Source organism: Rhea americana, unplaced genomic scaffold (assembly GCF_003343005.1).
Source record: "Rhea americana isolate MKP2758 unplaced genomic scaffold, rheAme1 scaffold_206, whole genome shotgun sequence".
Lineage (NCBI taxonomy): Eukaryota > Metazoa > Chordata > Aves > Rheiformes > Rheidae > Rhea > Rhea americana.
The window spans coordinates 199,913-226,697 of record NW_028186217.1 but is presented as its reverse complement, the minus strand read 5'-3'; the positions used below and the strand labels follow the sequence as shown (position 1 = coordinate 226,697).

At 35.2% G+C, this 26,785-nt stretch overlaps 1 protein-coding gene across 15 annotated transcripts in view; it reads right to left on the bottom strand.

Moving 5' to 3' along the window:
- Positions 1-3,026: 3,026 nt before the first annotated feature.
- BAZ2B (bromodomain adjacent to zinc finger domain 2B) overlaps positions 3,027-26,785 on the bottom strand; it is a 168,207-nt gene continuing 144,448 nt past the window's right edge. For 12 of the 15 annotated variants that reach the window (XM_085304298.1, XM_085304293.1, XM_085304297.1 and 9 more), the window contains 14 exons: positions 25,457-25,531; positions 20,107-20,347; positions 18,595-18,657; positions 17,292-17,436; positions 14,111-14,775; positions 13,266-13,542; positions 12,933-13,088; positions 12,316-12,476; positions 11,164-11,474; positions 10,643-10,778; positions 8,240-8,386; positions 6,847-7,106; positions 5,890-6,033; positions 3,027-4,499 (listed from right to left, as the gene is read on the bottom strand). In XM_085304298.1, the coding sequence (XP_085160424.1) occupies positions 4,346-4,499; positions 5,890-6,033; positions 6,847-7,106; positions 8,240-8,386; positions 10,643-10,778; positions 11,164-11,474; positions 12,316-12,476; positions 12,933-13,088; positions 13,266-13,542; positions 14,111-14,775; positions 17,292-17,436; positions 18,595-18,657; positions 20,107-20,347; positions 25,457-25,531 (2,935 nt within the window). In that variant the 3' untranslated portion in view covers positions 3,027-4,345. The remainder of the gene's footprint in view (positions 4,500-5,889; positions 6,034-6,846; positions 7,107-8,239; positions 8,387-10,642; positions 10,779-11,163; positions 11,475-12,315; positions 12,477-12,932; positions 13,089-13,265; positions 13,543-14,110; positions 14,776-17,291; positions 17,437-18,594; positions 18,658-20,106; positions 20,348-25,456; positions 25,532-26,785) is intronic. The other 3 variants (XM_085304303.1, XM_085304294.1, XM_085304304.1) reach the window with 3 other exon arrangements.

Sequence of the window (26,785 nt, the reverse complement as noted above, 5' to 3'; positions counted from 1 at the left end):
CGCCCCAGCTCGTAGTAACCGCTCCGCCCGCTCCCGCCGCAGTCCCGTCACGGCGTTGAGTCGCCACCAGTTGCACAGCCAGACGCGTACCGAGGGACGCACGTAAAGTAAAGCGCTTGTCGTTACACCTGCATTTCCTCAGCAGAAGCGAGCGGCTTGTCTCGAGGCCCTCCTCACGCTGGAAACGCTTTCACGTAAGTAGCCAGCACTCGCGTCTTGGCTCGTCGTAGCGCCGCGTCCGATGGAGCCTGTTTGATGACGAACTATCGCATCGGCCCACGGCAAGTATTCAACCCACCTGGTATGTGCCGTGCTCTTTTAGTGATGAACGAGAATACAACGTCTTAAAGAAGTGGGAGAACTATGTATCTGTTGTTAAAAACTTCCTTAACAAAGAGGGTAGATCTCTGTACCACAGGCTGTAGGTAAGACTGTTCTCTTTATTTTGCAGTTGGGAAACTTGAAATTACTTGCTAAATACACTGTGAATCTGAATCTTCATGGAGCATCAGCTTAATTTATCCAACAAATCTTACATATATTCTTAACAGACCTAGTCTTAACAATCTTAATAATGTGCTTTGGCAGTAAGGTCCAGCTAAATCGGACTGAGTCATCTTTATTACCATCTTTCTTTATGACAGAAGAAATTGCACCAATTTGTCTTAGGCACGTATGAAATATGCTCAACTCATCCACATAGTTTGCAGCACTTCCACTGATAACTACATTTCAAAAAGCAACTAATTTAACAGGTTTACTTCTAAGAAATGTTTGGTAAGTGGAATGCAATTTGTTGGTACTTAAAAGTTCCTTCCAGTCATCTGAAATGTTTTTAAATACATCATTAACTATGTTAATGTTGCATTTATTTTCTTGACAGAATTTCTTTCATCATCTATAAGGGAGCTAGATAAACACTCTTTAGATACTGTCCACATTAAGTGCATTTCTTTGGTTTATGATCATTTAACACTTCTTTATAAAGATCTTAAAATAATTCATAAACATTAAACTGGTGGAAAGTACATTAATATTATACACAGCAGTAAACCAAGAGAAAGGTTTAGTGGATTGCCAAAGTCATGCAGTGAATCAAAAAAAAAAGCTGGAAAAGTAACAACACTTAGACATACGTGCATGTTATCACTTCTCTTCAGAATGTTGTAAGAGACTATGGAAGGAAAAGCACATTAAAAAAATGCAAAAAGTTATTCATGGGGGCAGTTTATCTCACCCTCTGCCCAATATGACAGATATCATTTCCTTCTGTAGCAAAAAGAAGTCTTAAGTGCTGAGTGGAATTATGCCTGAGAGAAACATTGCTGCAGCTCAATAATTTAAAGCCTACTGGTAGGTGCACAGCACCTGTGACCTAATTGTGGTTAGAAAACCATGGAGATTGTATAAAAAGATCTAGGATAAAGCTTTTAGACCTCCTTTTAATGAGATGTATTTTGTCCAAGGTGACTACCACTTCTGATTTCCAGCTGATCCAGTCTATTTTAAGAGAAGCCCAGAGACAAAACAGATCCCACAGTCACAACCAGAAAAACTGTTCACTGACCATCATTAACAGTACCTTAAAATTAAGATTTTACAAGTTTGTCAAGAAATCCTCCAAATTAAGATGGTGTGCTTTTGTTCAGAAAGGAAGAGAGGCCCCCAGAGAAATTTTCCTCCAAGAGAACAGACAGACAGAAATATTTATAGGAGATAAATAGCAAAGAAGAAAAATTAAGCACATTTTTGTAGTAGTTAAATTCCATCTTATTTGCCCTGGCTGTTCTCTGTGAAGACAGTATGATGACATTTGTATGATTCAGGCTTGCCATTCAAATATAATTAATTATTGTAAATTTAACTTTATCGAAACAGCTGGCTGCTACTAAGCAAAGCAACACATAGGTAATGTGAAGTTCAGAAAGGTGAAAATTACCTCACCATCATAGCTTTTATAGGTATAATCTCTTCAACTTTCCCTGCTGTTGAGCTGAATGAGAATACAGACTGAGAAATGCAACAATGTTCTTCTAACTTTTTAAAAACTAGTATTAGATCTAATATGGGGATATTGATTAGAACAGAAGCTGAGGCAAAATTTCTTCTGTTTTGCATCAAATAAGTGGTTTTCCCAATAATTTCAGCATACTCATAAGAGTATTACAAACTTACTATTATATGTTCAAAGCATTGATAAATTTTCACATCTCTGGAACATATCAGTAAACTTTTTTATTCAAGTTTTCAGAAAGGTGACAAAAAGTAAAGCAATTAATCAGTCAGTGGTGGAGCCAGTACTAGAATGCAGGGCTGCCTGTCATCCATACATGAGTGTATTCTAGATGAGGACAGTTCTTCTAACAGGACTTTCGCAAAGAAAATTAATATACTGAACAAGATCTTTTGAGGAGGACAACAGACACGAAATTTCATTAAAAAGGCACTGTCTTTTCTCAGACAGTAGTACACTCAGACATATTCTTCCCAAGACAGAGATTATAATGGCAAGGGGGAATACAAAACAAGACTCCAAGACCCAAAAATGGCAGGCCTAATTTACAAGCAAATAAAAATAAACGTTACTTGCTGAGAGTGGTATATTGGGTAGGATGGCTCATGTGTAATTCTTCTAGTTTCTGTGATCAGCAAAGATTATGTCTCATGACCTCCAGACCAAAGACCAAAAAAGAATGTTTTGAAGTGCCAAAAGCTTTTAAGAAACATTACATGAAACATTATGTATATCTACACAGATTTTCATGAGTGTTCATGCTGTAACAGGAGTAAATGAGATTGCCAGAAAGGGGTCAAATGGTAGGCAGCCAAATGATTATACCATAAGGCCTTAACTGATTGATGTTATTAACACTCAATTGAAGAGGTACTGCTTAGCAATTTCTTCTTTTCGAGTTACCATTAAAAGGCCACAATAAGGACTTTCTGTTAAGTGCACAACTCCCAAAATATTATTAAAAATATTCCTGTATACATAACATCTGAAGTATTAAAATCGCCAAGAAAAAAATGGTTTGCAAAACAGTCTTTTATTGTTTCCGTGCCACACATACTAGTGAAAAATAACACTCCTGAAAAAGAAAAGAAAAAGAATGCTACCTTTCCACAACATTTTTTTTAAATAAAACTTCAAGTACTCTTACATTAGTACAAAAAAAAAAAATCTGATCTATCTGCCCCAGCAGGCCACCACAACACACAGTAGATAAAACACAGTGGTTACAAATGTCATCTTTGTTATTTCTGTGGCAAGGCAAATGGAGGGAAATGTTTCTATGAAAAAATACTGTGTGTGCGCACAGGAGCGCACAGGAAATTGTCACAATTTTATTCCACATGGATACAAATGATTATACTTGAATGGGAGGCCATGGTGGCTTGAAATTATATAACAAAATAGAAAAATGGAAAACTAGTATCCCCTACACCCTGTTTTAAAGGCAGGCACTACCAAGATTAAGGAGACTCCACAGTGTTGGTAGAGGATAATTACTGTACAAGCCATAGAGCTATAATTACGTTAAAGACTAAAATAAAATGCTACTGTCCTCCTAAGGCATAAACGATAATGTCTGCAAACAATATGTACACATCATACATATTTAAAACAAGACTTAATATAAACAATAATGAACATTATATACATATGTCTCAATTTTTCTTCACTGTCTTGAAATACAATTTAACTACACAAGTGATGCAGCAACATATATATAAATGTACTTGTAACTCTACAGTAAAGTTTAATTTTTAGTGCCTTCACAGCACAACAGTGTAAACAGTTTTACTTGGCTTTGTTTTATATTTTAAAACATTCCTTGTTGTATTTTTCAAGATTTAAAGCAATTTTCTAATTCTTCCTTTTCACAGAAAACGAAGATTCTGGATGCTGTATAATCATAAATAATTCATAAAATTAAATACATTCACTAAAAAATAAACTACAAAGTAAAAAAATGAAAAATAGATATTTATTGAAAGGGAAAAGAGAACCATTTCCCCAAGTAGAGCTCTGGTGGTTGAATATTCAGTGCGTTTTGATATATTTTAAATTGCTATTGCACTATAACACCCCTTTCTTTGAAATTCTTTGGGGGTACTTCCCTGTTCTACCTAAATTAGTTTGATAAAACACACAAACCAATAACCAAGGGGCCATGGTTGCTGTAAGAGTGAGGCCTTTAAAACTAGTATCACTTCCGTGATATTTTTTAACGAAAAAAAAGTCATTAGTTATGCATGTGCCTTGCACTTTTATGTAAATACAGTTCACATTGCTGGTCTCATCAGTCCTCATTTAAGGAAAAAAAAATGGATTCTGGCAACTTCAGCTCACTTTGAAAATCTCTGTCCATTTTTTTTCAAAATATTTTCTCATGTTATGGCCAGCCCTGCCTATGTCAGAATCATCTTCATTAAAGGTTTCACAGTTGTCAAAAACAAGCCTGACATCTAGCGAAAATGCTTCAAGATTAGGGTACCTGAAAGAAGAAAAAAGTAAATGGGGGAATCAAAAGGGGAAAATACTTTAACAAAAAGAACTCTAGAAACAACAACGAATTTACCACTAACCACAAAATATTCAATGAATGCTCTGCATCTTTATTACACTTTTGACATTTCTGATTTCAAATATTTTCAAGAAAATGAACATTAGTGTAAGTAATAATCTCTCATCATTGTACCTGTTATTTGCATCAAAAACGTTGCAAGCAAGTACTGAAAAATCAAACTACTTTTAAATTTACTTTCCCCTGTCTACAGTTTTCTAGTTAAAATGCTATGGGAACATTCCATTTATTCATCTGTTCTTGGGCTCAAGTCCTTTCAAAAGTCCTTTCAAAGCAAATGTTGAGCACACTCACATTTACCTCAAAGAGGAACAATCATATATATAGAAGGCTGCCCTGCTCAGTTCTGTAACATTTTCATTGATAATCTGTTTTTCTTACCCTGAACATACAAGGTCCAAAGCGTGATGAGATATTCATAGAATTGTTAAAAAGCCAGGAAAAGGCACAAGTCTACAGTTATTAGTGAGCACATGTGCAGCATTTAAATCTGAAGCTCATGGAAGAAAAAGTCCCAAGGAGTGAAAAAGTCCTTTGTATCATCCTAGGAAGCTGGTTTGTTTGTAACTGATGGACACTCAAGAGGGTCCATCTTCTTCTTCTTTTTTTTTCTTTCTTTTTTTTTAACGGATAACAAAATTATTTTTGGTGGTGATGCATCATCAGAGCACATGGATATAACAAAGAGGGAAATGACAGGGGTCCTGAGACTTGAGATTCCTCACATAAAATGTGTATGGGAATAATTTTTTTCCCATCCTTTTTAAGAAGCTGTGCAATCTAATTCCATGAGTATATAACAACTAACCTCCATTACTGGAATGTTTTCTAGTTTCCCACAGAAGGAGTGCTAATTCACTCCACAGCTGCAACATTACCTAAAGGGACTCCTAGCTTAAAATCCATACACACAGTTTTTAATTGAAGTAACCATACTAAGATGCCTTAATGAAAAAAGGGAGGAAAAAAATCTTCCTATTGGTTTTGTAAATTTGACCTGGAAGCTTTATTATTTTTCAGTAGAAGTCAGTCAGTTCCACAGGTCCCACCTGACATGCTCTTTCACTTAGACATGGCAAAGAGAAAAAAATTATAGTTACAAATTCTTATTTTGATCATAAGCTATCAGACAAGTGCCAGAGCAGGCAGAAGATCAAAGGATGTTTTAACTAATTAAAAGAAAATACTGAATTTCAAGTTGAAATACAGCCTTTTAAATGTCTGCAGAATGTTTTTTTTTTTTTTTTTTTTTTTTTTTTTTAATTTAATGTACATTAAAATTTATGTTGGGTTTACTTACTGTCCACTACTTAGCTTGTCTCTAATGGTGGAAAAGTCCATAGGTTTCTTAATAACTTTCTTATAACCAGGAACAAGTTTCAAGTTTACAGGAAGCAAGAAAGGCCATGCATCTTCATGAGTTTCCAATTCTGAGAGGATCATGCTGAATAAAATAAGGTTTTAAATCAGTATTTTTAACTTGTTCACATATTCACAAAGGTTCTTCCTGTTGAACAAATTCATCCTGTGCTGTCAATCTGTTCACTTTATAAAGGGATAGTACTTTATTCTGTGTCCTATGCAAAGCTCAAAACAATGTCAGTACAGACAGACATCTTAACTAAGCATTCAAAATAGCATTTAGTTCTCTCTAAGCCACCTATTTTAAGACATGAAATTTTAGTTATCGTTTTAACATTGTAAAAGAAAAAAACACTTGGGAATCTTCCATATTTTGATCTTCAACATAACACAGTTGGAAACTAGTTAAACAGGTGCTCGTACTAGGTTTCCAAAAACTGTGAGCTATGTCACTTCTCACTCGGCAGCGCAGCAGCAAAGAAAGATGCATTCCTATTACTGTCTCTGCCTCTGTGATGCAAAAATACCTTTTGGACACGGCAGATAGTCAATTTTGTGACATTTTAGAAAGCTGTCAGCACCTCTCTCTCAGGGTCTTCCAACTCATGGAAGTACGTGGAGGAGTAGGAGACTTCACAGATGACATGCTATCCAGAAATACTTTCCTCTTGTGCTTCATTGCCAAATACTGCAAACACTTCCATCACACACCAATGTTAAATCCTTAGTATCTACAGTGAAATCATCATCAACTGTTGTGTGAATACATGATAGGAAACAGGGTTCTTGTGACCTCTCTCTCCCAAAAACATAACAAGAAAAATTAGGCACCACTTGTTTCAACAAGGTTTACCCAAGTCCAGAATTTGTTACTTTACGAACAAGCAGATCTTACCTGCAAACAGCCAGGTCCTTGGAGTCATCTCTTTTAGGTTTCTTAATAGGAGTGAAATTTTCTTGCTTTAGTTGGCTTAGAGAGACATTTTCATCCATTTTTCTTTTTCTAGAGTCCATTTTTCCTCTTTTTACGGAGCTGCTTGTAGTTGCAGAGTCTTCATCCTCTGTATCTCCCACTAATTTCCTGCCTCTCTTTTGTTCATTACTTTTTTTCCCTTTGATTTGAAGTTTTTTTATCTTTAGAGTTTGACCACTTGCCTGCAATACAGATAACTGTATTACTGATACACAGCATAAAACCAAAGAAGATCAGACAAATGGAAGCACCAAAACAATTGAGATATTTAATAAATGAGATTATTTACTGCCTATTGTTCTCTGAAAGCAAGCAAGGCTGTAAACATCCATATGACTAGTGATTTAGGTTCACAGTTTGTGACAACATACAAGTACCTGACTTTCAAATAGGTAAAGTACTGGAATAAAACAGGCTGGCCTATTTTCAGGCAAAGTAGTAGTCCACTCCTAAAAGACTGATATTACCACAGATGGAATACTATACTCATTTCTAACAACCATATTCTTTTCAAGATATGGAAAACTGGATTTTTTTTTCAAGCCAAGGATTATTAGTTTCAAGATCTAAAGGCTAGATATGAAAGATACAAATACCGTGACTTAAAGATATCTACAGGAGAATATAAAATGAGTATGAAAATGAGTAAGCAAAACAGAAAGGAGGAAAAATATTGAGAGTTCCTGACAGCAATGTCAGTTTATGGTTTGAACAATGTGCTGAAAGAAACAGATAGAAAGCTATTATTTGGGGATTTTAAAACTACTCAAGCAAAAGACAGTAACACTCATTATACGAATATCTCAACTGAAAATGTTTATGAGGAATAGGAGACAATACACAGTCTTTCTCTGAAAGGTATTGAGATGTATAAAAAAAGGAACAGTAAGATATGCTGTACAGAATGAAAGGAATGATACTAACTACCTTTTCCCCGTATTTCTTTCAAACAACACCTAAAACATTGATCTGTCAACATTTAGAACAATAAAGTTCTAAAGATTCATGTGCAAAATACTCTTAGAGAGAAATAAGCAGTTAGGATACTGAATCAGCAGGAGAATTCTGTACCTATTTACATTAAAAATTACAGTTTAAAACGGACTAAGTTATAGCTTTTACTTACCATGAGAGTCCAAGTTCTTAAAAACACCAAAGAAAACCCCAAAACATTACTCATCTTGTATTATTTAATGGCAGTCCAACATAAACATACAGATCATTATCTTGGTTTTAAGAAGTCCTGGGAGATCTCAAACTCTAGCATGTGCAAAAACACCTATATATGTAACTTCACCTTTAGGATTAGTATTACCTTTGCTATGCAGGCAGGACAAAACCAGTCACCGTCTGGAATAGTAGTGATCTTGGGTCGGTGGCAGTATGTATGACAGCCTTTATCACAGCCATCACAAAGCAGCAGCAATTCTTCATTATCTCCCTTTCGACAAATTTGGCAGTACTATAATACATGAAAAATTGCTTTAATTCAACTTTTCAACTTTGAAACACTATACATAAATATATATATATATATATATATATATATATATGTAATACATCTCCTCTCCAAACAAACATATTCACTTTGAAAATTATTTCCCTTTCCTTTTACCACAATCAGTCTAGCAATGATCACATCTGTAATAGAATATAGGCAGTAAGTGAAGAACTAATCTCAGGCCTAAATGTTAACACATTTGAAAAGCAATTCATTGTAAGATTGGTGTTCTACAGCATACAAAACTATGAATACCTTTTATATTTGATTAATGTCCACAATAGGTCAAGGTATCTCATAACCAAAATCACTCAGAGCATATATAATATGTCAGGGATTTTCTCTTTATTTATGCCCATGGCAGAAACAGCAACTAGTTAAAAATGTCTGCTCTCAGGGTTTAATTCATAGGATCACAACCCTTAGAAATTACCCTTGCTCTGGAAATTACTTTCTCTATAGTATAACACTGGCAAATTTGATAGCTTTTATGATGCAAACAAACCCCTATTGTTATTCTCACTTAATGCTTTAGGTAAACAACACAACATTCATTGTCAGTGCACAAAGAACAACATTGATTAGAACTGCTCTTATGTGTTGGCAAAAGTTGGCTACAGTTAGTTAGTGGCAATTTTTCATTTTAAGAATTTCAAAATAGTTAATTTCAGTGTCCCTAAAAGGATTTGCAGGTGCTATGTTTGTAAGTTTGCATGTGGTTATAACACTGAAATCAACCAGAAAAAGCAAATTTTAAAGTAACTATTAAAGAAGATTGTAGATAAAAAAGTGCTGTAAATGTGATTCAGCATCAGTAAGGTCTGTTGGTATAGCTGCCTGAAATCTGTTGTCTTTTTTTTTTCTTAATTATTACATGCAAGTTATTTAATTCATAAAAATAATGGTTTTTTTAAAATTACTACAATGCTTTCATATAATAAGCAGTAAGGATCTTATCCAAAGCACACCAGAATTTCACTATGGTAGACCAAATATGATCCTAGCACTTCCAAAATTCATACTGGTCTAAAAATACCAAACGTAGAGTCAATTTTCTTACACAGTTGTTTTGATATTCTTCTATATCTGGACTTCTTTTTCAGGAATGTAAAGATCTCCACATGTTTTCATTATATACCAATGTCTATCACATAATTCAATGCATAAAACATTTCAGGCATTTGTGAATTATGTTATTTTTTCTGGATACTGCATTACACCTTAAAAATTATATTTACATGCCCTTTCAGCTGCTCCTACTAAATTTATAAACCCTTTGTTCTAAAGATACAGCCTTAATCTTCAGTTTTTATCTAAATTATACATCTGTATAGATAAAAATATACATTTTTTTCTATATAGAACAGGCAGACATTATAAAATTAGGGGGAAAACATTAATTAAAAAAAAACATTTTTATCAGCACCACCACATAGCACTGGCAGTACAAAATCACGTCATAAAGCTGATTCATCTTAAAGCAATTTGAGGTCAATTTTAGCAATAGTTCAACAACTGGAGAAAGACCTTTACACATTAATTGCTTTAATTATGAAAGTTCTTCCTACAAGTATTGTAGCAGAATTACAGCTTATATTTTCAGAAATTTGAGGTTCAAAAGTCCATGCAAATATTGACACATGCATTTTGCATGCCTTCACTGTATACGCAGTTAACACCAATCTATTTGTTAAGTGGGCACGTGTACAAGGAAACAAGTATTTCAGCATATCTGCTTACACACTTGCCCAGTTTGCATGTGCAGTTGTGATAAGTGGGCATGCAAAAGAAGCCACACACATTTGGAGCATCTCAACTTTCTGAAAAATGAAGTCCTTAATAAAAATATGCAATGCTGAATCTCCATAAAGCTCATGTCACGGATGAGATCAGAAATATTCCATCAGATAGAGTATCTTCCATCAGATGGAGTCAGAAATGCCTCTTTCATACCTGAATGTTATTTATGATCTTAAATAAAGCAATCAGTTACAAGGGCTTTTCATCTTAGAAATTTCATGATACTGAATTTAGCAAGAAGGGGATAATCTTTTCCATTAGATTTATGGTCATCTATTCACAAAGTACAGTTTAACTGTAGAAAGTTTTACAGGCAGTAATAAGAGAAACATTAATCACCGTATCTTTAAGTGCTTAAGGTGGGCAAACAGAATATAGTAAATTAACTTACAGTATTTTTAAATGAAAAACACTTACAACTTTCATAATAGATTTTTCCCATGCTATTGATTTCTGTAACTGCTGAATGCACAGAGCTACCTGTGCAGCACTGCGCGCTTCTGACAATGCCCTTCTCCATACCCTTAGCCCTGGAGCAATATCCTCTTCACTTCTGCATTGAAATATAGAGAAATTAAGTAGGTCACATCCGTGTTTGCTGATGTTTAAACGTGGAACAATCATTATCACATTGAAAGCCAAGCAATGACAAAACGTACACAGCCAATAAGTATAAGGTTTAAGCAACTAAATTTGATGTAGTGCACAGACTGTGGCTACGTGCCTCAAAGCTTAGTCACAACCAGTTAAATGTAAGATAACTTTGCAAGATTATCAACAAACATAACAAAAAATATCTTTACAAAGCACCATGCAGAATAACATGATCCATACGGATCACAGACATACAAGAAGGTACATAAATAACAGGCAATAGAAAATAGGCTCCAATTAGCAAAGAAGCACAATAATTTTTCAAGTTAATCTCAATAACCTACCCGTCACCATCACCACTAATGGATGGTGCAGGAGCAGGGACAGTAACTGTGCCCACATTATCCAGTTTGATCTGAATGGTGGTACTTAAGGGGCTCTTCAGATACCTTCGCTCTATGTTCCGCTCCAAGTCAGCAAGCCTGGTTACAGCTATATCTAGAGGGTTGTCACTCTTCCGCTCTAGAGAGCTGGTACTGCCTTCTCCGCCTCCAGCACAATCTCCATCGTGCTTCCTGTGCAATCTACTAATTGACTTATGTTCACAATATACCAAGTCTTCTCTCTCCGATGCAGGTTCAGGACACAGCCAACCCTACGTTAATAGAAAGGTTAGCACATTTACTGGTTGCTATTAACTTACTCAGTGTGTAAACAGCGGCACTGTTTAATGGAATCAAACTAAGTAACTGAAGCACTGTTTCCAGTTTATCTTAGTTACTTGTAATCCATCTGTAGACACTCTTGCAAAAATATCCAGAGAAGTAAAATAATTAAAGCATTAACAGACTTCTGAAAGGACCTATGGAACACTCTGCATCCACCCCTAGAATACACTACAGCCCAAATACTACATCTGTACTATAACCAAACAAACATATGATGATCCTACATTCACACTGGGAAAGCCTCAGGCTGTGATAAGAGGCATTAATTCTTCACTCTTTCATGCTCACAACCCATATATCGCATTTTCTCCATGATTCTACAATACTCAAGCAAAGAAGCATGATGAGATCATAGGCTTTTCTAAAAGCACCAACAGCAGCAGAAACCCAAAACATAGAGAACTGCAGCACAAAGCATTGTAACTAAGTGTTCCATAATATGCAGTGAAACCTTTGCATTTAAAAAGTTAACAAAACATGCATGGTGTTGCATGCTATACAAGAACACTCTTCCAGGTCTGCCACTCTGAGCATCTTCTTCATCCAGTGATTTAACTGAAATAAAATAATGCTTATTTACTGTTCCTTTTATGTCTGGAACACAAATATTTGTGATACTGCTGCAGTGGATTTGTTTTATTTGCAGACCACTAGAGATGAATGAGAAGGCACTTATTAACAGCAAAAGGACTGCTACTATCTACTTTATATTCTCACCACTTCAATAATGTCATTTTAAAGAGAGATTTTACTTAAAGTTGGTTTTACCTTAACTTGCAAACTAGCTGATGCAACTCTCCTCTCTAAATCTTCCACCTGCTGAAGAATAGCAAGATCCATCTCCATTGCTTGTTCTTCTACTGACCAGTTTTCAACAACATCTCGAGTTACCTGGTTATCTTCATTTTCATTTATATCAATAATTGCAACTGTATTTGAGAATCATATTTTATTATTTTAATTAGTATTACAACATCTCTGAGTAAATTCAAACTGATTTACCTGTTAACTCCCATCAAATGTGGAAGAACTGTTATAAAAGATACCAATAAGACTACTAAATTCTGTGGATTTTCAAGCTTGCAATTTAAAGGCAGGAAGAGGAAGGGAAGGCTAAGCTGTAGTGTTACAGAGACAGAAAGAGCTTGAAAAGGTTACTAAAATTTAGTCAGGCCCCTAGACAAATTTACATTAAACATGGAACTTCTCCAGCCCTGTAACTTTCCAGAATGAGGCTGGTGAAAAGGCAGTCTACAGACAGTGAGAAACTTACCTTTTCTCTCTGGCTGATACTCTAACCCTCCACGTAAATACATCTCAAAACTCATCTATGCCAGTTTTCCTTTGCCCAACAACTACACATAACATGAATATCAATTACATACCATCCTTATTTTTGATGCAGGCCAGACTGATATAATCCATGTGTTTCTGTATTTGCTTTTGTAAGGCCTTTTCTCTTATTCCCCTGAGATGCAGCACTTTAAGCAAAGATTTTACGTCCTCAGGATCAGTAATCCTCCACCATCCATACTGCATTTCTAAATCAAGAAAGGCATGTAAATTCCTTACAGGCACTTCTAATGCAATCCCAATCAGAAGGGACAAATGACTTAGACAAATTAAATACTTAAATTATGCAAAAGTAATCTGGAACAGCTCAGTGGCATTGGAGCAAATTATCTATCAGTTCCAGCTTATTGTTGTCACAAGCTTACCTTCTGGTATGGGTTTTGGGTTAGGATAATCTACTGGCTTGGCTACTTCAACTGCTGTAGAGGGAGTAGAAGCTATTTTTTCACTCTGTAGTGCTGGTGATTCGCTTTTACTTGTAGGAACACTAGGTGCCAAGAATGAATTACTATTCCCTTCTGACAATCCCAAACTCGATCCAAGAGTAGGTAAAGGAGATGAAAATGGAACATTTGAAGAAAGAACTCCCGTAGGCCATCCACAGAACTGAAGTCCCATTATAGGTAATCCGCTTTTCATCTGCTACAGAGAAAATATTTTTAATGGCTACAACTATTATTATTAACTGAGCACTACCTGAATTGCGATTAGAATGCTATTTTTAAAAGCACAATCAAAACATAAAGGAGGCCTTTACTCAGTACTTTGATTAGCTTAAAAAAACCTAAATTAGTTTAAAAAAACTAATCAAACACAAACATGTAATAATCTTTACTAGGGCCCTGTGAATGCTTAAGGAACAACAGTTTTTAAAGGGATTACATTTCTGAAAATTAGTTTTTATTTACTCATCCATTTTTCATTTAGTAACAGTGGTCAACCCCTATAAGCCTATTGAAATTAATGAAATGCACATACAAAATATCAAACATCGGTTTACTTTGGATTTTACCTACCAATACTTTTCAATAAAAAAGCTTCCAGTATGAAAGCATTTGTAAGACAAAACTGTTTATTAACATCCAAAAACAGAAAAAATATAAAGAAAGATGTCATGATAGCATTTTTGTGAAATAACTGGACTCTGCAAGAATTCTGTCTGAATAAGCACAGCAAATTCAGACTATTCAAAAGGTAATTATTTACTTACCTGGAGTGGTGACAATGCAAAAGGACTTAATCCCATAGGACTCTGTGCAGAGGTGGACCCCAGAAGAGGCGAAGGAACAGGTGAGGGCGATTTTGATGGCGGATGCGACTGAGGCGTAAGGGAGGTTGTGGTAGCTGGTGTATCTGTGTGGGTGACTGACATGTCATCACAGGGAACTCTTGGCAAAAGGCTGAACCACTGTCTGCTCTTTTCAGTGAGAGTCTTTAACAGCTGATCACTCGGAATTAGTGGAGAACTGTAAAACTTTCCTGGCCCACTTACAATAGGACTGAAAAGATTATTAGATTCAGATTTCTCACTGCTGCTTTGTGAAACAGTGGGCTGAAGGCTGCAGAGAGAGTTTTTGGAGTTACTTTGATAAGATAAAGAGCACCCATTTGCTGCACTGCCATTAGATTTTTGGGAGATAATGTCAGATTCAGGTGGCATTTTTGCTACCTCTAACAGTTTGCTTAGCTTTGAAAAAGATCCAGGCTTTTGTAAAAACAAATTAGTGTTGTCCTTTTCTTTCAGATCTTTTTGCTCACAGTGAGTTGCACTTAAACAGTGTAATTTTTCTTCTGAGTTCTCAAATATCTCTTCCTTGATATGTATGCTTTCTGCTTTTTTTAATTTCTCTTTTTCTTTTGTAATTTCTTCTAGACCTACAAGAAAAAAAATGTAAATGAAGTAACAGGCCGACTAATTTAGACCTTTTTATCATTTCACATTAAAATAGTTATATGTTACATAGTTACATAAGCAATAACTTCACTGTTATTGATTTAGCATCTATGTATGCTAAATCAGTGTCTTTTTTTTAATTCAATGAGATCATTTCTCTCTTTACAGAACATTTGCAAAAGGAAGCAAACATCAATGCACATACAGATTTAAGTTCTGCTAAACACCTAGAGGAAAAACAACCTCAATGTAGTTAACTTTGCTACAGGGTTCTCCCTTTAGATTCATACATTTCTGAAGCAGCTTACCAGTGCAAATTCTTTGGGAAGGAAAGAATTTTTGGCAGCTTTCTTCTTACAAAACAAAACATGTTTATAGTCTACAGTGCTAATAGCCTTGGAATTTATTTTTGCTGAAGGCCATTTCATCAAACTCACAGCCAGCTACCAAAAGGAGGATCAAAATTCCTACTGTGAAATCAAATATTCCCCAAACATTGAATCATTAACATTAAAAATATTTCTTTTTTTCAGTGAAAGTCCTTAACAACTTAAGACTGTGAACCTTAAAGTGAAAATTCCTGATAGCTTAAAGCTGTTTCAATAACCTATGCAGCATGATGACTAGGACTCTACAGATAGCTACACAGACAGATGTCATTTGAAAGTGTAATGTCTAAAGCAATTTAAAATACAAAAGCATTTCATAGCAGATGCCAGCTTCTTCAAGCATTTGAGATGTTCAAGATCTATCTGCTATGAATACAGATACAGCAATTGCAAATAAATAAGGGTTCTGTTTGTGGTTTATGGCTAGAACAACCATAAAAGTTCACTTGTACATTCTGGAAAWTTGTATTTGCTACAAATATAATACTTTCAAGAAAGCAGTATCTCCACACTGAAAACTGTGCTCATAGTTACGGGTATTTCAAGGTATAACAATTTGAATGTCACCATAACAACCAAAATGACTACACAAAGAGGGAAGGAGGATTATTTTTTTAACCGGGCAGATCATTCAAAAGTTCATGTCTCATTTTTCAGATGCTTAGACAAAGGAATGGGAAATGGATAAACTATAGACTTTACTGGACCAGTGCAAACTAAGAGCTGAAGAAGGAGGGAATAGTTGAGAGCTTAAAAGCATGGACACCTTGCTTTTCAGCGAGATAAAATTTTCATTAAAGCTATATATATATATATATATATATATATATATATATGTATGTATGTATATGTATATGTATATGTATATGTATAAAAATAGGGGTTTGTCCTCAAGGTCATGGCTAAAATTTTTGTGTATGTTTTTCAGCCTTCTTCAGACAAGTAGTTGTGTTTCAATGGTTCCCTTTGTGTGTAACTTCTGAAGCATTTGGGCATTCATTTACTTAAAATATACTAAATAGATTTTATTTTACAGTGCACAATAAGAACGCAAGCACTACAGCATCTGACGGTTTAGCTTCTCTATCCAGGTACTTACTCATAGGCAAAAGAAGTCCAAACATAGATCATAAAATAAATGTAGGACAGGAGACACAGAAAAACAATTCCTTCAGGCTACCCATTGCAAAGATGGGAACTTCAGGATTAGATCTGGGACAAGTTTTATGGCTTATTTTTGAGGCCAAAACAGAGTTCAGATTTCACATAGTGCTGTAACGTTTTAGTTTTTTTTTAATTAAATATCTCTCTGGAATGATGCTATTCTCTTGATATCATATATTCCATTTTTGGAAAAACCTTATGAGAGTAATGAATTTTGCCTCTATCAAAATCAGAATTGGAGAAGATTTGTTCTKTGACTAAAATGAAGATTCATATTTAAAAATTCTAATGGCCTTAAAAATAAATCAGATTAAACAGGTTCTCTACCTCAATTCAATGAATTGTGAGAAAATTCCACCACAAGCAGTATATAACCATCACAAGCAGAAAGCTGTATCTAAATTTTAACAACAATACTATTTGCTGAATTGAAAGAATGATCAGTGAGGAAAATACAGAAACTAACTCATATTACTGAGGAGAAAACATAGTACTTCACTGTGAAAAAGTAATTTTCACTTTTTCAGACACATATGAAATTTTCAAACACAGAATATTCTGCAAAAAAGATGAAAAGCAATGCTTTTTCATATATTCTATGGCCATCCTAGTTTCCACATACAGAGTTTACTGGCATAGAGAAAAGAGAAATAGTTCAGAAAAAGTCAAAAAAATAGCACTTGTTACAAATGTGAAAAAGCATAACATATAGAAATACAGTAACTCAAAACGTGCAAAATATTAATCCTCACTTCAAAAGAGAAATCAGCTCTCTCAATCAGAAAAATATTATCAGAGAGCATCATCTCAACAGTGATGTTTTCTGACGGTTACCTTATTTGACCTTTGGCTGAAGGTGAAGCCTAGAGTCCTTGACTCAAAATTATAGCCAGCAGGGACTGGCAGTATACCTTGGTATGAAACTATTTCTGTATGTTTCTTACCTTCACCACTTTCCATGCCTTCTACAAAAATACCACCACATTGAGGCAGAATCCAATATCGGCGCCTGTAACGATCTTGACCAAACATCATTGAACGTAAACAGTGCGAAGCTTCAAATAACTTCTTCCTGTACTGGCTTTGTTGCTATTTTAGAAAAGGACAAACATTATAATTCAATAGAAAAAGAAATCAGTCATTATAACAGAAAATATCTCCTTGCTACCACACTGAACAGAAGTTATAGGATCACATGAGAAAGCTCTTTTACCAAAGATTTTTTTTCCATGTGTTACGTGATATTCTACCCAGAATTAACAAATTTACTTAGACAACTGGCTTTAAATAATCAAATCAATTACTTCTTGGTTCAGCTTATCAACTTGGCTTTAAGGATGCATTTTGCAATGGTAGGACTTGTCTGACTCTCAGAAAACAGTAAACAGTACGCACAGCAGTGAAAACAGCCGAACAGTGTAAGATACTGTAGCTTCTGAGGGAAACTAATTAGATATTTTAACTGGTTCAGAAAAAAATAACAGTAATGTCTGAAACTAAATCCTGTATTCAAACACAGATAGCGCTCTGAGGGGAATCTAAAAGACATTTTATTTGTTTTTCATGCTAAGTTGACACTGTTGGAAGCCAGGTATCATTTTGGATTGCTGATTTCTTGCAGTTTGGAGTAAAAGAGATACTAGGAGACAAAGTTTGAAATGATTAATTCTCTAATACATAGATTGAACTAATTAATAAAAACATGGGTCATACTGTAGCCCAACCTACACCATTCTGTCTTTCTTCTCTATTGTTTCTCTTACAATTACACCCTATTACCCCTCTTAAAACACAAAGTAAAGACAGTTCTCTCTGTATTGGCTGGGAAGATAGCTGCAGTGATTAGCCAACTGCAGGAGGGAATGGACAACTGCAATCATATCTGCATAGTGAAAATCCCATTGCTTCTCATACATAATCTTAGAAAAGGACAACTAAACTTCAACAAACATTAGTGTAACAATTACGTCTAGATAATAATGATTGTTGCAGACGTATGTTAAAATATTATCAATAGCTCTCTAATTGTCTTTTAAGTCAAAACCATCAGTGCAACAAACATTCATTTTTTGGCTTAATAAGCGCCATAAACATTAGCATCATTTCATGTTTTCATTAAATGAAAGCTCATCCTGATTTCAATTTGTCTTAAGCGAGACCACTGGAAAATAATGGATTGCATTCAAACTCAACGGCATCCAGCAATCAAATTTGCATTATATCTAAAAATAGATGGAAATCTCTCACCTTGGTCAGTTTTTCAATCTGTTTCTCTAGTTCTTCAACACTTGCTGTCTGGTCCCCATCATCCTATAATCATCAAATATATTGTCACGCAAATTTATTTCAGGATAACACCATACTACTGCATCTTACTAATATTGTAATAGAAACAGATGCAACAGAAAATGAGGTGTCAAATCAGAGAGGCTATTTCAGAATCCACTTATTTAAGCAAACATTGCATACATATGTTGCATGCAATGCAACTTCTGGTATACCACAAAACGAACAGGAAGCACTAAATCCTTTTCTTCAGAGGACTTTGCTCTCTGAAATGCCCAGTGCATCAAAATACGAATTTGTATCGTTTGTAAAGGAAAAAGGGAGTAAGCAGGTATGGCTGTAGGGGAAAAAGATCATGGGAAGATGTGAGATTAAGATACTTTAATAGAAATTATCTTAATTACTTAAGTATTAATCTGCAAAAACTTATATTATTATTATTTATATTATTATAATTAGGTTATTATTATATTATTATTATTAGGCGTTATACCTCTTAGGTACTCTCTTAAAGTCATACACATTAAGCTACATATGAAACAAATCTGTAACAGCAGCAAGAAGGGCTATTCCTACCCCAGAGCCTGGTTTGGTTTGGTTTCTTTTTAAGTGTTTGCAAAGATTTGAATGCAAACCTCATGTTGCATACATACATTGTTCAAGCAACCATAACCACAATAACCCAAAAAACTCTCCTCAGTCGTTTGATAAATTAGCACAAACAGATTGTTTTCTGGCAGTGAGTGAAATGGTCAGTGCTGAAATTTAGTATTTGGTATTCCTTGGCTCTTTCATCAGATTTCATCCAGTTGAGAACACTGTTAAGACTTCTACGATGAGTCCTATGGCACTTATTTCAAAAATTCATTTTGACTGTAGCAGAGACAATTCAACTTAGGAGGCTAAAAAAATTTTAATAATCCTTCCTATATTTAATCTGATATAGACTAGTAAAATTTAGCATTTTGTGATCACTTGACTAGAGAAATGTATCTTCTTCCATAGTCACTAGCTTACAAAAATTGTGAAAAATAAAAGCACAGGCAAACTTTATAATAGACATTTCATACAATTTTATGCTTCTTTACTATTCCATTAATTAATAAATGACTTTTACTCTCCATTAAGAGAAAACTGCAGTTATGTTCATCTGCTAATAAAACTGGGGCTCCCTGAATCTGGTATAACCTTTCAGAATTTCAGGAAAATTAAGACTAAGTGAAAGCAAAGGAAAAAGAAGGGGGAAAATATAGTATGGAAGGGGCCTCCATACTATATAAGCTGATAAAAAAAAATACAGTCAGGAAGAAAATTTTATTCAAAAAATTTTAAAATATTGACGATAAAATACTCTTTCTTCCTTGTAATATTTTGGGAAAATGGTGCCATAATGCAGAGAAACAGAAAGAAAACAGGCTTTAAATAGTCTACTTTTAGGTTTTTTAACTAATTAACTAGGTTAAAATCCCCCACCTCATCCTCACAAACTTCTGTCTTCTTTCCTTTTTTATCTTCTTTGTCCTCTTCGTCATCATCATCTTCATCTGCCTGATCATCGCTATCATCATCATCATCATCATCATAATCACTGTCACCCTTTCGCCTCCGTTTGCGGCCTGGCGTTGGTGTTTCCAAGGAGTGCTGTTCCTCTCCTACGTCACCACCTCCTGTAGCATCTCTTTTGCCAGTTTTCTTGGCGTGAATGATTCTAAGCCTTTAAATATATGATAAGGAGCTGAAATTACGGAGTATGTTTGTGGTATAAACGAATCTTTCTTCATATGTGACTGAAAGTAATTTTAGATTCAAATTAGCTCTTCTGTTCTACATTGAAATTCTATTATCTCACTCTATTGCCATTAACCAACAAGAAACATTCAGGTTAACAGAAGAAACTCTAAGCCCCTTATTCAGTTCTGCGTAGAATTTCCATTTCTCCTTGGTGAATTTTACTGTGTAACTGTTTAAAAGAAATGTAATACAAGATGAGTTTTGAAAAGTCATGACAGCTGACAAGAGAACCATTTCAACTCCTTTGTCTATTGAATAACCTTTTGTTTTACATTCGTTTAAAAATTCTGTGATAAAATACCTCTCCAAAACAAACAAAAAAACAAAGCAGAAATCCTAACTTGGAACACAGAAGTTTTACAATTTCATAGCCAACAGCAAGGTCGGCTTAAAATTTGAATTACAGATTTGCATGTGTTTTTATTTTATTATATTAATCTTTTATCTTAGTATAGCACTTTGGCTGACCTTTTCTTTCTAGGACAAACCTTCTCTTCTGAGAAATCTTAACTGCCTAAACTACTAGGAGTACTCAACTCTAGGAGTTACTCAAACTCATTTTTTCCTTTTAGAAAGAAAAAGGAAACTTACATACCAGTAATTATGGTTGTTGTAGACCTTCTTCTTCTACAAAAATCCTATAAGACAAGATTCCACACAGCAAATATTACAGTTCCACCTATCAGGAAGCTAGCAGGCAAACATGCTGAATCACAGGAGGAATAAATAGCCAGGCCTAACCACTCATTTATAACGCAGACCAAAAACGCAACTGCCTTAGAAGAGATTCATAAACACGTGCAGAAAAGACAAAGATTTTGTAAGAGATGGCTGGAAGAAGGTAGGATGGGAAAAGCAGAACGGTCACGACAAACACAATTACCAGTATGTAATTTTCCCTTGTCGTACTTCTCTCTCTTCCCATCCTACAAAACAATATTCCATACAGCAAGTGGCTACTAATATGATGACTGTTGTTGAAGTACCGAGCTCTTGCCAGAGGAACACTGGCACACATCAGCCTTCTAAAACGCTGGTGCACTGAGCCTGCACTTAGTGGCACAGGCTGAAATGAAGCTGTTGCTGCTGAACTGGTGGCAGCACTTTTTAAAAAGACTGTTAGCAGGAAATCATCAAGGGGGCTTTTGTTTGCTTGAAAATTTTTTTTTTTTTTTTTTTTTAATGCAGTGGAAGATTTAGAAGGTTTTACAGTTCTATTTTTCCCAATAGAAACACTGATTTTTTATAGCTATTTAAGATACTTGGATTAAATACATCTTCTCAAGCCTTTTAGTGATTTTGAAAGTATCATTTTCAGCTCTGGTGCAAAAAGCTTTAGTCTCATTGAACATCAATACTATTCAACTTCCATTTAGTTACTTAAGTTCTGGGTTTTGTTTAAGTTATCCTTTTTACTAGGGTAATTTCACATCATCAAATCCTCATCACCTGACCGGAAACTCCTGCCTCTGCACAGCAATCAACGATCGAACTCGAACAAAGCTACTGCTCAGTGTTCAGACTGACTGCTGTGTGACTGGACAACTTCAGAGACAAATCAAAGATAATCTGGAAGATAATTCAGTCAAAGGCTGGCAGGTGGAAGAGCAACAATGAACAACCATGACTCCTTCATACACCTGAAGCAAAGGAGGACAAGTAAAAAGGTTTTTGCTGAAAGTGAATACAGTGATACAGTGCTAGCAGGCACCATAAGATGCCTGCATGACATTACAAATGAGAAGGATGGAAATGAATCAAAGATGCTCTCTGATAGCACTACAAGCACCAGAAGGCGCCATCTGCATCCAACATAGTGCAGAGGCAGAACTCAACAACAATGTAACTTAGCAAATGTTGCAATATGTCAAAAGATGCAGTAATTTTCCTGTTGCTACCTGGATATATGGCTTATTTAGAATAATTTCTTCACCCAGAAAACTATTTCTTTCATCTTCCCAATTTTCGGGTATATACCAAATGGACTTCTGTAACTGTTGTGAGCACTATAAAGTCCAGTGGGCTATAAAGAAGAGCAGGTGGCCCACTACAATCCAGTATGCAACTTAAACCTACTCTTATCTAACCTGTAATATTCACTAGATCATGGAAGGAGAATTCACCTTTTGACCAAATTTTCCCTCAAGGTTTTTCAACATAACTCAAATGTTTAAAAATAGCATGGTAAAGAAATTCTAAAACTCAGGCCCTTTGTACATACTTCACCTTGGGCCAAAAAAGGAAAGTATTCCAAATCAGAATTTCCAACTCCTACCCTAACTCAGGGTGTAATTCCTATCCTAATTCCTATCATATAACAATATTCTTGATTTAGCATTGTCATTTATAGCTGAAATGGCCTCATAGGAAAGGAATTAACTTACAAAGAGGGTGCCATAATAATGGTGTATTGAAAAGAACACCCTTGCAGTGAAAACCTTATTCTGCAGTATTTCAAGGTTACATAAAGAAACAAATATTAACTACTCCTTCAAGGAGCTATATTTTATTTTTCTCCCTTTTACACTGATCAAACTACAAAAAAGATGGTGAGAAGACATGTAATGGAAAAAGAGAAGCTGAAACTACGGTATCTAATAACAAAAGTAGCTGAATCATCCCAGGTGAGACAGTCTTCTGACAACTGTTGTGATACAGAAAGCACAAAGAAAGATGAACTGATCTGATGAGATGGACGACTTTACAAGATTTACAACTAAATGTCATAGGAGAGAATTAGATGCAGCCTCTCACTGAGCATCAAACCACTAGAAAAAGTGGTGCAGGCAGCTCAGAATTCAGTTGCAGACCATAAAAATAAATTTATCAGGGAATTTTGTTACATATGGTAAGGAAACAAAAAAAAGCCTGCCTAGAGATTGTAACGAAATGATTCTTTCTTCCAATCTGAGATTCTAATGTTGCTTTTTAAACCTTACAAACACAGCATTTCACGTTCCTTTTCCAGTGTCCAATTCAGGAAGCATGTATGACAAGCAATGGGGATGTAAGCAGAGAATATAACCCATTAGTGAAAATTCCCCTTCTGACATAAGTAGAATCTTGTCTTGTGCCACTTAAGATATACTTCCAGACAGTCTGGACATGCTGGTATGAATATTTACCACAAAAAATAGGTAAACAGAGCAGAATTGAAAAGAGCCCATTCATCAGCATCCTTTATTCTACTCCTATAAAATTTTCACACATGATAGGCTTATGTTTTGAGGGTTTTGTAAAGGTCTTTGTGCATACAAAAAGTATACACATATTGCTTGATCACATGGCAAGTAGTCAARAGATGAGATACTCTTATACAAACCCGAGACTGGGATGCTTCAAAACTAGCATGGGCTTTGAAATGGACAGAGAAGAAAACACGCAGAAAAAATGTAGTCTGGAAGCAGAAAGAAAAGTGAACAGAAGACTTTAATAGGCAAATTYTTTTTCAGAGAAGGCTCAGAATAGTTATCAGAGTTTCTTAAAGTGTACCAGGTGATAAAATAAAGAAGACAATATGTTTAAGATCGATCAATCTTCAAAAAACTTCTGAGAATTCATCAGAAAAACAGCGGAATATCCAAAGATTCTGAACCAAGAATGAGAAAGATGAATCAAGTCCAGTGACTTAAAGGAAGTAGAAACAGAAAGTCTTGGATCACTCCTATGATACTTACGAATGAAAATAGGGACAGGGCTTCTGGAGCCGTGAATTCACTCATGAGAGGAAAACACAAGAAATACAGAAATGATTGTGGAAAGGAAGAGGGACTTGCATTGTCAGGGCATTATACCCATTGGCTGAAGGGAGCGAAAAGAAGACGAGATGAGAGAAAAGGGAGGATCTAGTATCTACAAGTACTTACAGTTTGATGGAGGGAAAGAAAGAAGACTAAACAGTCCCCAAGTAGACAAGGACAGCTAAGGATCCCATTTCATTAATGGACACTTGGCTACATTAGAAATTCAGCAACTGTTTTAACTGCATCCCATAGAAGGGATAGAGAGAAAGATAGGAGAAGGTCTTTGTATTGTCCTAAGAGACAAAATACATTAACCCTGTGTAGACTGTTATCTCCAGTATTAGTAGAGAATTTCTTTTTACTGGTCTCATTTTCTCCTCTACCTCCCTCTTGCTCTTCTTCTTTACTTCTTCCTTCTTCTATAGTAAAGGGAAAAAAGGGAGAAATAAGATTAGAAACATAAGTACCTAAAGCAAGAACTAAGAAAGGATTCAGTGCTGCTTGGTAAGAGCTAAAGACGACTACAAAAAAGAAAACAAGGAAAAAAAAAGTGGAGTCTGGCTATGCATTTTTACCCCCTGTGATTCATGAACTTTATACCTTCTAGCTTCCTGGAGCCATTTTGCTTGCTGTATGGAATTTTGTCTTGTAGGATGGGAGAACAGTGGATATGAAGCTGACAACTCTGAAAAAGTTTCAATTTTTACCTTAAATAAAAAAAATGTATCTCAGTGTCTGCATTCTACATATGATCCCTAACTATAGGGACAACTATGTTGTGTCTCTAACTATAGGGACGCAACATAGGCAGACAGGAAACACTAAGATAGCATAATGTGGTTATTAAATAAATTGGCAAAATTTTATCAGTATGCTGTATGAGAACTATGTCTTCTTAAAACACATTTCAGAATGAACACTGGTAAGTATGACAGGTCCAAATAAACTCTAATGATGTATATATTAATTTGATTGCTTCAGTAACATTCTAGTAGGAAAATACATTACTTTTTTGAAAGAATACAAAATGGACTTGATCTTCCTGCAATTTTGAGGAACATAAATCCTCTGAATTTCATGCATCTTTAATAGTTTTACTGTAAAAAAATGGTGCTGGGCCATTCTAAATTCATATCCCATCTTAATTAAGCAGTGGAGTTACTGACTTCTTGGTAAATCTGTAATTGAATGAGCTGATTTTGTCTTTAGAACAAATTGCCTACACAGCAGTATATTTGAGCAAACACAAAAAAGCAATATATTGTGATATTTAAGGAAACAAAACTTACTTCCGAAGTTTGCCTTCAACCATCCATTTATCTCTCCTTAAGTTTGACATATAATCAATGTTTTTATCAATTTCACTGTCAAAGACAAAATAACACAAAGTAATTCAAGAAATACCATTAACAATGTACTTACATATCTCTGTCTGACATTCATACACGTACAGATACCTTCCATGTATCAAAGAGCTATCCTGAAAAAATGTCTAAAATGCACAACAAATCATTTTAAAGCTACAGAGTTCCAATAGTGCCCTGCTGTACGTGCACCATGAGGCATTTAATTGCATTATTGCATAATATTTTTTTCTATTTGAAGCATGTCAAAGAATTAGACATTTGCTTTCATTGTTTCCACTCAATTTTGAGCCTCCAGCTATCCCTCCCAGAAGCATGGTAAGTAGTATCCAGGCCTGCACTGAAAATACAATTATTTAGAAACTAAAGCACAAACAAGTGCTTCAGTACAGTTGACTAGGAGCCCAATTTTGAGACATTTTGGCCTCAACAGTTCTGCAGCCTGTTACTGGTTCTACGAGGAAAATACAGTACAACTCAGTTTCAGTTTTAAGTGATCATTTCTATAAATCTGACTTTGCAGTTGGACACCTGGAAACTGTTCCTTATGGTGATGATTTTGACTAAACATCTGCTAATACACACGAACAGGATAGACTGAATCCAGTTTTTTCAAAGGTGTTCAGTCTGATCTCTTCCTACAACCTTATGCCTACTTCATTATTTTCCAACTTTGAAAAAAATGAAGCTGGCGTTGAGGCCAAAACGCCTCAAAATTGGGCTCCTAGTCAACTGTACTGAAGCACTTGTTTGTGCTTTAGTTTCTACACTGGAAAATGGACATTTGTTTGTAGATCACATGGATCTTATTCTATCGTAGATGTGCCTATGATAATTGTATTTTCAGTGCAGGCCTGGATACTACTTACCATGCTTCTGGGAAGGATAGCTGGAGGCTGAAAATTGAATGGAAACAATGAAAGCAAATGTCTAATTCTTCAGATTACAGAATCTTTTACTCTTTTACTATACTATGCACAACGTACCAAAAGAGTCAGAATTCACATGGGCAACAAACAGTACTCCATTAGCTCATGAAAGACTTTTCCACGGTAAACAAACACATGGAGCTATAACCTAAGTTTGACATTTCCAAACTTTTGACTGTGTGCTGTTGGATTTTATTTTAATGTAGCATAATTATGAAATGCTTATTAGTGACAACAAATGAAGCCTACACTTTCATGAACTATTACTAATATCAGGCCTGCCGGTCAGCTTGTGATCCAGTTAAAGTGGACAGAAGATGCAGCA